Source organism: Melozone crissalis, unplaced genomic scaffold (genome assembly GCF_028551555.1).
Source record: "Melozone crissalis strain CALT ecotype California unplaced genomic scaffold, PUWL_Pcris_2 ptg000027l_1, whole genome shotgun sequence".
In the NCBI taxonomy this organism is placed as follows: Eukaryota; Metazoa; Chordata; class Aves; order Passeriformes; family Passerellidae; genus Melozone; species Melozone crissalis.
The window spans coordinates 52,232,356-52,247,804 of NW_026535805.1; the positions used below are offsets into that span (position 1 = coordinate 52,232,356).

Genomic DNA, 15,449 nt, shown 5'->3' on the forward strand with positions numbered 1-15,449 from the left:
TGTAGGGATGGTGTGTGGACTGAAGCAAAGAAGTGAGGAGAATGGGAGAAAGAAAATATGAACTTGGACCAGGAGTCAAAAATCAACTACTGAAGTAAGACTCAGGCTGCTAAGAGAAGGGGAAGGGAGGAAGGCATTGGGCTGAAAGTCAGAAAGTCTTTAGGTATTACAGTACAATCTTCTCCAAGAGTCTCTGTGGTCAAGAAATAATAAAAAAAAGATGGAAAATTACTGACAAAATATTTGCCTTATTCCTCTAACAATTGCTGCTCTTAAGGAACATCAACCTACTGATGGCGAATCCTGAGGAAGCCCTAGTGATAGTGTGCAGTGTTGTGGATATCAAGGGTCTTGCCCTAGTTCTAAACCACTTGGACTTAGAAGAATTCTATATAAAGAGTGCAGAGGCATTCAGATTTTCAGAATAACATTAAGAACAGCAAATTTAAAAAGTTAAAGTCTCACATATTAGGAGATGGTAGGTTTATTGCCCATAGAACCCTAATTCTCCCCAGTTTATGTATTATTTTAAGCAGACTTTAATTGTATAATCATGTTAAGTTTTTCACAGAACACTAACCACATTAAGTGCAAGAATGGATATGGCTCAGGAAATGAATCAAGGAACTTGTCACTGTTACAGGATGAGGTGCCTTAGTAGCTCCTCTTAAGTGCATCCCTCCGGCAATTTTCATTAACTTAGGCTTTCTGCACAGAAACATGCCACTGCATTCTGTCATTTCTAAACTGTGTTTATGAGCTGAAACTCCCTATTTAGCAACAGTTTGTTCTGTGACACCAGCTAACAGAACTGCCTCAGTGGCAGCTCCTGCAAAGCAAAGCTTTATTCTCTCAGAGACAGGCAGCACAGAAAGTAAAGATTTGACACCAGAAAATTAACTCTTAAGTTACCTTTCCAGTTCTCACGGGTTTTCTCTATTCTAGTTTTTCCCCTCTCCATTGGGAGAGGTCACTTATGAGATGCCACAGGCATGTCCAGGTGTTGTTGAGTCCACAGTCAAAGCCCTTCCTTAGGATAGTACCTTTTAGAATTTTGGAGTTGTCTCAGGTGTCAGAACAATAAACATATTTTTATAGTTATTGAAACACAGGTAAGTGTGTTCCTCTGTAGCAGCTTCTCCCTTGCAACTGCAAGAATTATATTGTGCTTTCCTAGACATCTTTCTTTGTGATGGGATTGTTTTCTATTTGCATCATCTTTTACAGTAGTATCCTTCAATGTAATTCTCTTTAATGCAAACAAAAGAAAGTGATCTGCATCTTGTATTTCCAAAGATAAGAAATGTAACACCCTCCTTTTCAACAGGAATGTAGTCAACAGAACTGTTTTCTCCTCAAAACTTTGCCTGATTTGTTGCAACAAAGCCTTGAAGATATAGAAGGAATGGATGTCAGTGATTGTAAAGACAGAACCCATCATAATCTTCCTTGGGAGAAGGAGGAAGCCACTTGAACCCAATTTCTGAAGATGGCCAGTGAATTTTTCCCCTCTGTTAAGTCTATTCTCTGAATTCACAAAAGTTTTGGGGGCATCGGTGACGGCTATGCTCAGAATTAAGGAAACACTACACGATATACAGCAGCTCCCACTGTGGAACTGTGGGACCCTGAGGTCTTCACTTGGGCACTCAAAATTAGCTGTCCCTTTTGATGTCCACTGTTTGGTTGGAAGTACCTCCTCAGCTCCCCAGGAGGCTGTTCATAACCCCCTTGGCTGGCTCACAGCACAGCACCATACAGCACAGCTACAGTGCAAGAGCATGCTGTAAATAAGGGCTGCTGATGCCATGCCCCAGACAACTCTGGGAAGAGGACAAAAAGAATGCCCACACACTGTAATTATAGAAGTATAGGATCATCAAGGTTGGAAAAGCCCGTCTAGATCAGAACATCAGCCGTCAGTCCGAGCATCAGAGCAGCACTGTCACCCCCAAACCACATCAATGCCAGGCCCAGGTGCCTCCTGAACACACCCACGGTTGGTGTTTCCATCGCCTCCCTGGGCAACTTATTCCAATGCCTGACCATCCTAACAGTGGGGAAAAAAACCCCAAACAACTGCACAGGAATCATGCCTCAGTAGCTGAAGACTACGGGCCAAACACTTTAGGTGGGACCTGACCTCTCTTTGCCACTGGCCGCTGTATCAACCCGGGCGCAGGCAGAGCACATCCCGCTCTGTGGGGCATCCGCGGCCAGCCCGGAGCCCGCACGAGGCGCGGAGAGCGTTCCCCCTCCAGCGGGACCCTCCGCCACGGCTCTGGGAGAGGACAAGGACAGAGCGGGAAGAGAAGCGGCGGCGACTTAGCCCCGCAATGTCTGAGGGCAGAGGACAGCGGGCAGCTCTCCCGGCCCGCAGGCACCAGAGCGCCGCCCTCGCTTTACGGCGCGCCGTGCTTTGCGACGCCCAAGATGGCCGCCCCCAGGGCACAATGAGCCCGCTGCGGCCGCCGCCGCCGGGGGGAACGCGGGGCACGGGCAGGGCCGGCCGGGACATAGCCGGGGCGCTCCTCCGGCAGCGGGACTCGACCGCGACCGCTCGGCGTCTGGGGCCTCGCCGGAGCTCGTAGTGGGAGAGCGGAGCGTCCCCGGGGAGGCGGCATGTGGGGTGCCCTGCTGCGGCGCGGGGTCCGTGGCGGCGGCGGGCTGCGGTGCCTGTCCTCGGGCGGCCCGCCCTGGAGCCAGGTGGTGTCGGAGGCCGAGAAGATCGTGGGGTACCCGACGTCCTTCATGAGCCTGCGGTGCCTGCTGAGCGACGAGCTCAGCAACATCGCCATGCAGGTCCGCAAGCTGGTGGGCACCAAGCACCCGCTGCTCGACACCGCCCGGTAAGCGCCGGTGGGAGCCGTGCGGGCACGGCGGGGCTGGGGGCCTCGGCAGAGCTCCTGGGAAGTTCTGGGCTTCGTGCCGTGGGAGGGGTGTCCCCAGGGCAAGGCTGCCCCGGGGCGGGAGGTTTCGCCTCCGCTCGGGATGCTCGGTTCCCTGCCGTGACCGGCTTTCCCCGCCGTTAGCCGCTGTCATTCGGAAGCTGCTGCCTTGTGACCGCAGCACCGCCACGTGCGGCGCTTCCCCCGTGCGGTGCGGGGGGGAAAAAGGAAAACTCCCTTGAAAAGTGCGGCTGCCTCGCTAACAGTGTTGAGTTCTGTTGTAATTAAGAACTATATTGTAATGAAAACAAGGGGAAAAACAGAGAGGCTACTCAGTTTAAAATTACCTGCTTGGAACTGTGTATTTTGTTACCAAGTGTTTTGGAATATCCAGCTGGGAGCTGTGAGTTTTTTGTGTTGAGAATCTTAGGGTTGCTAAGCTGTGTATCCACTCTTTCATTCTTAAGGCAAACTAACGGAAGTCTTGCATTCCTTCCCCCCAAGCAGAAATTCGGATTGTTGAGCAGGTTTTCTTTGACTGTAAAACAAGAACTGATTGGCAGTGAGTTTTATACACAATAAAACTTCAGACCCTTACCAAAATGAACGAAAAAAATAAAAGTGCAATTTTCCGAAAAAATAGAAGTGGAAAAATAAAAGTGCTATTTTTCACTTTTGGTTGTGGATTTGAGTGTTTTGGTTGTGGTTTTTGTTTGGTTTTGGAGTTTTTGGTGGTTTTTGTTTGGTTGATCTGTGTTTGCTATAACTGCAGGTATAGCAACATTAATAGAATCTAAGTTTAGTATGCGCAGTATTTTTTAACAGGTGTAAGACAAAAATGAGCATTTGTTGGAAGTTGTAGCTCTTTAGTGGTCCTTGGCAAATCCACAGTGTTCTAACGATATAAAAACAAGATTTGTTTTCAAGCTCTCTGTCTCTAAATCTGGTTGTCTTGAGTGAACAAAATGAGTACAGGGGACAAACAGCTTTTTTAGAGAAACATAATTTTGAGGAAGGGGGATTTAGACATTGGCATTGAGTAGACTTTTCTGCAAGAAAGAAATGAAATTGTTAATAAAAATGGAAAATACCTGACTTTCGAAAATGGTGGTGGAGGGGATTTTGTTGAACTTTTTATAACTGAAGGTTATGATAAAGGGGAGGGATGAGAAGAAAATGCTCTTCTGTCATTGTAATGTCAGTTGATGGGATGGAGGGAATGGAGGGAATAGAAGGAGTGAAGCACAATGTGTTTGGGCTCTTAAGTTTGCACTGCAGTCACAGAAGTGTCACAGAGACCTGCAGTGCTAAAGTGGAACTTTAGAGTGCCTGTGCCATGTGTAGTAGAGTTACTGGTTTGTTTGGGAGTTTTAAATGCAGAATTTTGGGGCATGGTTGGAAATTTTGTGGTGGAGCTGTGATGTTGTAAGGGTTTGTTGGGGTTTTTTATTATTTTAAGTGGGCTGCTTCAGGGTTAATTCTGTAAGCCTGTGGCTTGTGGAACATCAGTAGGAGTATAGTCATGCCCAGGACTAAATACTTTCATTTTAAAAATTCATATATGTTTCAGAGTACACTACTAAACTGATGTGTTGTGCTGGAAAGAGGTAGTATTTACTCACATAAAACTGAAACCCTGTGCCCTTACTTTGGACCTTCTTACTTGGTTTCACTGGTATTTCCAAGGGCTTTGTTGCAGATGGATTTCCAACGGCCTTGGCCTTTGTGCTGTAAGAAGAGTTTATATCCTGCTGACAAGTTTTAGTACACCCACAGTAATGCACAAATTGTACCTTGCACACCTTGTTTTATGGTGTGATGTTGCAATAAGGTGAAATTTGACCATATGCTTCCTCAATGATCTTGATAATTTATTTCTGAAATTTAAGTGTTGTATGTTTCAATGTAAATGTGACTGATTTTAGTTTTGAATCGAAGCTCTATACTCTGACTTATCACAGCAATTTAGGAAACAGGTCATGATTTTTCAATACTAGGATTTTTTTTAATACTTTTAAATCTGTCTCATTACTCATTCTTAAAAAGTAATAAAGATTTCCTGTTGTGTGTTCAGACAACTCTTTTAAAGCAAGGGTATCTAAAATATTTTATTTGGTGATTTTTTAAAAACTACTTAAGTGATTGATATGTTCTGGAACTCTAATCTCTGAGTGAGTAAATGCTATATATATCTGAGAAGTACTCCAGCGTTTAAGGAGACTTCTGTATTTGTGGAAACTACTGAAAAATATGTGCTGTAAAATTGATTAGTTGCATGTGCTGTTTCTCAAGTTTCTACTCATTTATTTTTGAGGTTATAAGTGGTGGCAACCAAATTGATTGCTTGCTGTCAGGTCTAAACAATTTTCTTTAATCATCATTGACTGGTGGAATTTTGTCATCAGTGGTTTTGTGTCTACCCTCCCTTCCTGCCTAAAGGCTTTGCCAGCTTTTGAAGTCTTCTTGAGACCATTAAGGGTTTCTTAAAGCAGTGGGTTCCCCATCAATGATTGTCTGCATGGAGCAAGTTCTGAGCTGAGACAGCATAGGACACAATTGCCACCACACAGAAAGCCTTTAGTGTAACCAGGGTGTTGATGAGTGTTTTTTACATTTTGCCAGGCTTTGGCTCGCTGGGCTGTTGCAGTGCAATGCAATGCCTGTGCCGAGAGCCTTGAGGAAGGCAGCTGAAAGGTATCTGTGCCTGTGAGACAGGACATGTGGAGAAGCAGCTGTTGGGCCAGAATACGTTTCCCTGATGATCCCATCCATTTCTTCCTCTTGTTTGGATGCAGCACTGGCAGCTCCTGGGTGTAAGTGCCTGCTGTGAATCAGGACTGCAGCAGGTGTTCTTCTGGGATGATGTGTGACCCTGATACCTCCCACCAAGCTTGTGTCTGGTCAGCAGCTTTAAATCTGAGAGCTACTGCTGACCCTCCTCTTGGAAGGGCAGAGACAGGTAACTGAGCCCTGCAGTGATGGGTTTGGGAGTTCTGTAATCCATCTGGTAAAGTTGAGCTTATATTTTAAAAATTTTTGGTTTATTTCTAAGATTTTGGTTTCTTTAAAGTCAGCCACGTGAACAGCCCCTGTACTAGCTTTGCCAGACTTGTTAGAAGGAGGGCAAAATGTGAGGAAAAGGTTGCATTTTGTTTTAGAAAGGCTAATGTCTAGTGGTTAATGGATCATTGAAAGCTGGGGTATCTGGATGAGATTCACAGCTGTGCTTTTGGCTCTCTGACTAGAGCAAGTCACTTAATTTTTCATACTTGCATTTACTTATCTGTGAAATGAATAATGCAGCATCTGTTTACTGGAGATGTTGCACTTCATTCACTGCAGCCTGTATCGATCACTGTGATCTTTTAGTGGAAAATGTTGTATAAGCAATATTAACAAAGAATACTTTAAAGATATGCTATCATTAAGAAAAATATTTGCCTCTAATGGATACTCTGGAAACAAAATTGCAATCTGACTACTACTGGATCTTTCTGTTTGTAGTGCTGTGAGTCACTGTATGGTTTTTCAGAGCTTTAAGATTTGTTATAATGAAGTGTCTTCAGCAGCTACTCAAAACTAGTGTTTCTTGGTTTTTTTCCTCTTCAGGCTTTGCTGGACTAAAGCAAAACTTTTTCAGTGCATGATTGTATGACCTCCTTTTCACTTGAGAAGCAAACAAATCTCCTGTCTTTTCTCTTTCCTGTCTCCTTTCTAGACTAGCATACATCCTTCTTAGTATAGGAAAGAGTCTGTAATTGGCACAGTGATCTATTTTTCTCAAATACATAGTGTGAATAACATTTTCTTGATTACTTAATCTCCCTTGAGGAGGGTATAGCTTGCTGCAGATTGTAAACAGTAAATGTTATGGCCAATGCATCACTTTTATAATATCACTAAATGAAATGGAACACTTCATACATGTAAAATTATTATGGGATACCATTTAGCTCCAGCCATTCTCTCATTAGCCTGCGGGAGGAATGATTATGTTTTAGTTCTGTCAGAATTGTTTGTTGGTGATAAATGCTTAAGTAGACATGGTTACAGTTTTCCTGTATTATTACAGAAATAAAAAGACTGGCTAGACCAGGTTTTGTTCTGTTGCAGCCTGCTCAGTGTAGATCTCTAGACATTTTAAGGCCCAATAATGTGATCCAGAGCACTTTCAAGATGACATGCTTTTTGTTTATGATGTCTGATAACATTGGCTTCTTGATATTTCTGTTTCTTTATCAGCTTGAGATAGCTTAGTTCCGTAACACATCTTGTAACTCCAGGTGTGGCATGCATCTGCCTTCCTATGCAGGTGACCAGTTTCAGCGTAGACACAGGCATTTGTTCCAGCCTGTTGTTGATGACATTGTTATTGCCAATTCATATTTTGCCTTAATAGAATGGTGACCTTAAAATTGTCCTCTTTTATAATTGCTGTGAGTGACTATGAATAGCCTTTTAGCAACTTGTTTCTAATGTTAATTAATTTTTATTTTCTGAGACAGAAAAATGATAGCATCTATTTACTTGACAGTGGTTAATGAGGTACCTTTCTCTGAAAACAGCAGGCAGTTGGACACTCAAAGTGATAAGCAGAATGTCTGGCCAAAGTTGAGCTTCTACTACAGTCTTTTAAGATTTACTGAGTTGTTTAATCTGTTACGGGCGTGGGTCATAAAGTCCTTCTCCTGCAATTGCTAGATTAGAAGTTAAAACACATTGGCTTTCACTAAATTTTATTCTACTTTCAGCCTGCTATAACACTTTGTAAAAGATATTTTTGCAGTAGAGAGATGTGATTTTTGGTCAGAATGCCTGTGATGTTAGCTGTGATGTGGCAGCTGTGTCGTTTCCTGTGCTCACTGCAGAAATGTGTTTGACTTCCTGGAAGCACTGACTGCCGCAGCTGGCATTCAGGACACTTCTGCAGAAAGTATTAGTGCTGATGTTAGAAATGCAGAAATACTTTTCCTGCTTGACATGGTTGATGCTATTTGCAAATTATACTGGTTATAAGAAGTCTGGCTTTGTCCAGGAGGACTGTTTCTCAAAGCATTGTGTATAGCTGGTGGAAACAGGTTTTTTCAGGAGAGCTCCACTTGATTGAGGGACCAGAGTTAAATTCTTGGTTTGACTCAGCCCAACAAGAAATGTTTGTCTTTCAAGAAATGCTAGCCCCTCTTAGCTAAGTTAGGTTTTGTGAGTATCTCCCAGTCAGTTGTGATAGACTTGAAAAACCTCCATCATGTTTCATAACTTTGAAATGTTGGTACTCCCTCGGGTTTTCTGTTACCATAACCACCATCAAGCAAACCTTTTTGAATACCAAAACCGGTTTATTGGGTATTTTGGCTGAGCGAACTCACAAAGAGCTACTGTGATAAAGTTAACTTTGGAAGGTAAAAAGACATGAAAGAAATTGCACGTTCATATATGGACTGCAATTTTCCTTCTGATTACTTCCACATTATTCCTTGTCCCTGTGGGCTTCACTATGGTTCTCAGTCAGCCACCACTTAATACTGTCTTGTATCATTAAGAGGAAGAGAGAATCCATTTTTGTAGGTCCCACTCTTCCTTTATGCTGTAATCAGGTAGAATGGGAGGAATAGATATGTGCTGTTTGTTCTTTCTTCCAAATGTTGTATTTCATTTCTCATCCTGTGTTACTTTCACTAGTGTATGTTTTTAAATAGTTTTTTCCACCAACAATAAATATTACGCTCATATATTTAAATGCTCTTTTAGCATTTAAGTACATGAGATCCATCAGATATTGCTGCTCTTTTGAAGAGGTGTCAGTAGATGAAAGCTGCATCAATATTTGTACATTCGGGCTTCAGGTTCACAGTTCATGTTCAAGGGATCTTAGCTTCCTTTTTTTCTTTCTTTTTTTTTTTCTTTTAAATATTACACTTTGTTGGGTTTGAAGGTGATAATCTCGGTCTGGAAGATAAAACATATTGGCCAGTCATGTGTGCCTGTCTGTCTATCTATATCCACACACACACGTACTGCATTAGTAAATGCTAGCTCAAGAAGTCAAGGTAGCCATTGTGAGGATCATGGGTTTTCAGCTGTAGTGGTGCTGAGTTCTTGTTTTCTCATTCATTCACACTATTTGTGTAGAAAAAATTATGTAAAGGATGTTTAATTGTATGTTACAGCACTTAGTTTTGATGAATATTTTGCCACCATAAGCAAAGTAGGATTGAGCAGGAAATCTGCAGCATGAAGGTGCAAAAGCACGGCTGCTAATTAAATTCTTGTGCACTTGAATAATGGTGGTTTTTTGCAGTGATTCTCATTTAAATATCTATGTTGAGCCCAGGTTTTTGTGCTTATTAAGAATGTATTATTTCAGCATGTAGGGTGATCTTTGTAAACAAAGTGTACTCAAAGTAGGTGGTGATTCTGTTTGGGATTTTCTAATGGAATTATTTACAGTGAAAACTAATATGCTTTTGTGATATTGATAATTTCTGGTATTTTGCATAGGGAGTCTGAAGGTTTCAGTAGAACTTCCAGTACAACTTGGTCTGATTAAATGAAAGACTGCGGGAGTTCTTAAACTTGCGTTCTCAAGATATGACAGAGAAACTGAATGTATAATGCCCAGATCCAAATGCCAATGAGCCTTGAAAGGATGTAGTATGGCACACCTAGAGAACACTTTGTAGGCTACTGCGTGCCCAAAGTGAAGAAATGAAGGTAGTTCTTAAAGTTCACATCTGTTCTTTCCTGCTTTCAAATACAATTGATTTATAATGCATGTGAATATTGAATACCAAGTTTAATGGACTAGTGAATGACTGTTAGGTCAATGTTTGCTAAACGCAGGAAAAGAGTACTGAATAAGTGGAAATAGTTTCAAAATAATTCCTTCTGTAACACTGAAGAGAGTTGCCAAATACAAAATGAGGTGCCTTTCTATAAAATGAAAATGAGAACCAATGTCAAAGAATAATCAAAATTAATATTTGGGTTACTGGAAGTGGTTTTCACTCAGTGAATCTTCTATTTGGCAGTGTTAAGTTAACCTCTTTACCATATAAGAATAATGGAAAAAGTACTTTACCCAGGGCTTTTTCTGTCTCTGAGGTCAGTGTTTTGTAGCTTACAAATAGTGTACTTCCCTGCTGTGCTGCCTCTTCTGTTGCTGCAGCCTCCTGATTGACTTCTCTCCTTGCTCTGGAGGTGCTGGCTGTGGCGGGAGGTGTCATTAACCATGAGCATTTTCAGAGCTCCTCCAGAAAACATGGGTAACACTGTATCCGCTGCAGCACTTTGTAAATCTGTTGAGGAAAATACAAGTTCGTGGAGTACAAATGTGAGCTCGGGAGTTAGGTGTTTCCATACTTACCCTATTGCTTTGTCCTAGGGGTTGCAGACCACTGTCTTAAATTATTAATATCTTTCCTTTACCCCACATCTGAGTGTCTTAGTTTCCCTCAGGGTAGGCAGACTGTCTGCAGTGCTTGCCCTAAAGGAACCCTGCTAGAGACAAACCTAACAGACTATAAAGGAGCACTGTGAATTTAAAAATTGGGTCTATAACAAAAAATAAGTTTAAAATCTGTAGCAGCTGCTTGCTGTCCTTGAATTGTCCCTGTCAATTGTCAGACATTGACAATCACTTTACCTTGATTTTTTTTTCTCTCTGTTGCTGAATGAAAGAATTGCATTTAAGGAAAGAAAGACGGATCATATAGGAAAACTGTTGAGACTCATTATATATGTGAGCTTTTATCAAACACATGCTGTGAACTACCTGGATTTTACTTATAATGATAGATAAGGCTTAGAAATTTGCTTCAATACTTAATTTAACTGAGGAACTCTAAGACCTTTTCAGCTGCTGGTGGTTCTTCAGGAGAGCCATAGTTATCTTTTCTTTAGTCCTCAGCTATTCCTAAAGAAACATCAGGAGCTCCAGCTTTTGCATTCATCTTTCTCATTTCTTTTCCATGTAAATTACAAGTGATGGTTGTTATAATTTCCTTTCTTGTTCCCCCAATTCCTTTCTTCAAAATAGCACTAGTTGGTTCTATTCTATGGCAGCTCTTCCATTTTGGGGAAAAACAAAGAAAGTCCTGAAGGTAATCTTCTGTTTCTTAATAAAGTAAAAGTTTATACTTTGTTACATCTATTTTTCTTTTGTTCCTCTCCTTTTTCCCAGCTAGGGAAGGAAGTCCTACACCATGGCACTGCTGATTCAGATTTATTTTTCTAGTTAAAAATATGAACAGGCAAATCCTTTAGCATTCATCTCCAATTTTTTTCAAAAAGTACTGCCTTTACAAGTAGATTTCTTTGAGATCAAGTGTAAATTATTTTTGATTATTTGTTGGTTAAATGATCCTATAAGTGTGAACTGATTGACTTGATAGCTGCCCCTAAACATGTACAATTAATTAGTTTTATAGGATCTGTACTCTTTAAAGAAAAATATAATTCTCCCTAACATCTCCCATTATTTCTTTTCTAGATCTTCACACTCATAGTGCAAAGCTAATTGTATGACAGCTATCTTTTTCATTAACTGCCTGTTCAGCACTCTCCATGAAATAATCATAATCAAAGGGTCAATACATCTATGTGTTGTCATTGCTCCTGGAAATAGATTACCTATTGCACTTAAAAAAAAAAAGTAGAGAAAGAAAGATTCTATGTTTCAGTCATAAAGTAGGACTGGGTTTGTAGCAGGCTTGTGGAGACCCATCCTGCAAATGCATAGTCCAGATTAAGGCAATTTGAGGGTAAATGGTCTGTGCCAACACTCCTTGTGGCTGCTAGTCATATGAATGATTAGGCAGTAGTAGAAGCACTCTAATCTGACCGGGTAAGACTGCTTTTAATCAGACTTAACAGAAAGTTCAACTTGTTAGGAGCTAAATGAAAATTGTTAGGCCAAAGACACAAGCAAAGCCACAAGTGGAAAAATCGCCTCTTTTGCACATTTAAAAAATGACTGTGGTAGCATATGTTTATTAGTGGGTGGGGTTTTTTTCCCTAAAGATCCATTGTTATTCTGTTAAATTTGTGTTGAATTTTGAGATTGAATATGACAGAGCCACTGTGTTTTTCTGTTATGGAAATTCATATATTTTCATAAGCTGGAATCTAAAGGTTCCTTTGATATACCAGTGCATCTTATATTCATGCCTGTTATAAAAGGGTAAAGTTTTTACCCCAGTGACCTTCCAGTTTTTGATTCCCAAATGCTTTGTATTTAATGTGGTTTGTGAATATGAAGGTATACTGTGTGCATATTTTAAAAGGATTTTGGTGATTTTAATGCTACATGATGAAGTTCCTATTTGGTTTTCTTTTAGAAGTTGGCTTCTGAATGTGATCTGTCTGGTATGACTATATTTCAGTAATTAAAAATTAATCTACAGTAAAAACAAGTCTTCCCCAAACCTCATGGTTGCCCAGTGGAAGTGATACTGAAACACTAATGGGTCAATTCATCATCTGTTCTTCATCCCCAGTTGTTAAAACCAGAAATATCAGCGGGGATTTGTATTCCATGTTTTATTGTCTACTGGCAGAATGTCACTTTCTGATTATTTGTAAGTTTAGATAGCATGGGAGTCATTGACAGGCTCTGCAAGAAATCAGATGTTGTCTCTCAGTAGGAGTAATAACGTGAAAAGACCATTTTCAGAAATAAGGCTCAGAAAACTTGAGAAAGCTGGAAGCATGGAGATTACCTTTAGAGTAATTGTGGGCAGAAATCCTCCTTCCTTTATTCAAGGAATGGAAGGCATTAAAGGAGTTTCTACTATTAGAATTTACAGTATGTTTTATGTGTCCTTTGTCCGTGATATAACTTCATAAAACTGAAACAAGTAGTCTTGCCAGTTGGAAAGTAGGAAATGAATCCATCTAATGACTATAACGTGTCGTAGCAACCAAGTTTAAAATAGTCAGATTCCAAAATAATGTTATAAGAATTACATCAGAGGAAAAAAAAGTACCATGTGTTATGTTATAGCAACAGAAACATGGCCTTATTTGTTTGTTTGTGAATCACTTGGGATCACATTTCTGTCTGTGGGTTTTTGTGGGGGAACAGGGCTGGAGTTTATGTCCTAACACACAGTTTTGTTTGAGGAGATGTGTGAGGTTATACTTTCTTTTTTTTTTGTCATCTTCATCCCTGTGGCAGTTTGAGAGGACTGAAGTTAATTTTTCCTGGTTTGAATTTATTTTCAAATAAAGCACCAACTGAAAATTCACCTTCTTGATTGCTTTTCTACTTCTAACCTTGAATCTCTCCAAGTCTTTTACCAGGCCTTGTCAGGGAATGATAAAATTTTAGTGGCTGAAAATCATGAATGAAACTTCAAGAGATTGTGGGTTTTTTTTTTCTAATAAATGCAAACATAGCACTGCTGGTGGATGCCATGCTGCAGCACAACGTTCTGATGCTTCCCAGAGCAACAGTGAGATTGACAGTGGGAGTATGTGCATCCCTCATCCCCCCACTTCCATGCCGTGTGCATGGTGATCCAAGCGTGGAGGAGCTGCTCCTTGGGGCTGAGCCAGGCTTGTTCTCTTAAGGAAGCAGCTCACAATCACAATGTGCATCCATAACTGTGAATGCAGGTGGTCAGCAGCAGAGCTCTGTGTCAGATTCAAAGTGTGGACAGAAATGGGATGGGCTGTTTGTTCTGCCTGCACAGATGTTCTGCAGTTAGCTCCTTTGAATGTGTTTTCATTTGAGGGCTTTGATTTCTAATTTTCACAGGTCTCATCCTCAATCCCCAGTGTTCCTTCCATCTTCCTAATAGCTAATTTAGTAAAAACCTTTTTCAGGTAGGTGCTAAGATGTAAACATGCATTGCAACTAGGAGTTGAGGGGTCTTTGTGGCAATAATTCCCTTCTCTTTCCTTCTTCTGTTACAATTGCTAGATGATTTACTTCCTAGAAATACCAAGTCTGGATTACTATATTGTCCTTGGGTGGTACCAGAGCTTCAGATTACCTTGGTGTGCATGTAGGTATTAAATATTGAAAGCTGTTTTCATGTTCTCACGTGATGGAGCTGTGGGTAAACAAGTCTTACTGAGCAGTTTGGGAGTCAGAGTCATGTACACACCGCTTTGCCTTAGGAAATCTGCCATTTAAGCCTTTGTCCTGATTGTCGATGGCTATAGTAAAAGGAGTGGTAGACAAGGAACCATGGCAGTGAGTGTTACTGAGAGGAAGAACCATTGTCCTGACATTGTGAAGGAAATCTGTTTAAGGTCATGAATAACTGAAAAGCTTACCAACTACTGTCACTAATCCTCATGAAACAATTTTCAATCTTCTTTTTTTTCCAACGGCATTCAAAAGCAAAAGTCCCTGATGTTGTATAGAGTCTTTGCTTTCAAGATTTGTTCCCATGTGTTCAATCTGGAGACAAACAAATATAAGCCCTTCTTATAAATGTAAGCATTAGAGAAACAAGAAAATACATTGAAGAAGTTTGAGGACAAATTAGCACTTTAAATCTACATAGAATTAATGTTGCCATGCTATGGAGTGTAATGTAAATGTGAAACCTGTGAAGGTGTTGCTAATATCTGGGAGAGTGTAGTTGTATGGTTTAAAAACCCCAACCAACCAACCAACCAAAAAAACTCCACTTCAGGGGGTCATGTTGTGCAAGTTTTATCTGTTTTGTAATTTCAAATGTGTATTGTTAAAGAGAGGAGATAGTCAGACCTTGTACATGTTTAGTCTTAGCTTTATTATGAGAAATTTGGAGATTTTTTTTGCACTTCCATATCAAGAATGGAAACACTTTTCCTCATTTGTATACTAAAGAAACATTTCAGAGCTAGTCTAGCTCTAAACAGTGTTAAAGAAAGAGCGAGCTAGATCTCTCTTAGCTTTAAATTTCCCTTTTATGATTTTTATGAATTCACAGAATATTGAATATTTATTTTTGCTACTGAGACACAAAAGGCAGAAGCCTGCAGGCTTGTTATGGTGTGGGTAGCCTATTGTGTTTCCATACCTGATGTAATTTTATTTAAAAATTGAATTTTGCATTAGATTATCTCAAAAACATCATCATTTGTTGATGTGAAGAATTTTAAATTCTTCCCCTGTGAATGATGAATTATTCTTTCACAAGAGATCTAAATTATTTTAATTAATTACTTTAGGCTTTAAATCTTTAAATTTTAAATTAAGTTACAGGTGAGTTAAGCTGTTCCCTGAGGAGCTTTTACTATGTTAGCAGTGGAGAGGGATAATATTTGCTGCATAATTCTCTAATAGGCTGTTGTATCCTGCTCCGTTGAACAAGTCTGCTGTTTTGCTTTTGATTTCTGGTTTGTGTCCAGCATTTCAGGGATCAGCTTGGACAGTTAGAAGATATCACCAGAAACACATTTTCCTGTCTGCTGTGGAAGAGAAAGATTAGGACCCATTGAAATACATTGCTTTCTGAAGCTGCTGAGGACCACAGAAATTACATGTAAAACCAAACGAGGCACTGATAACTGGATGTATGAAATTTTGTAGAAAATGTGCAAAATACAGAGCCAGGTTTATTGGTG

General features: G+C 40.4%; 1 protein-coding gene across 1 annotated transcript in view; it reads left to right on the plus strand.

Moving 5' to 3' along the window:
- The first annotated feature begins 2,475 nt into the window (after positions 1–2,475).
- Positions 2,476–15,449, plus strand: part of PDSS2 (decaprenyl diphosphate synthase subunit 2) — a 111,508-nt gene continuing 98,534 nt past the window's right edge. Inside the window, exon 1 of the mRNA XM_054280237.1 lies at positions 2,476–2,849. Within this exon, the coding sequence (XP_054136212.1) occupies positions 2,623–2,849 (227 nt within the window). The 5' untranslated portion in view covers positions 2,476–2,622. The remainder of the gene's footprint in view (positions 2,850–15,449) is intronic.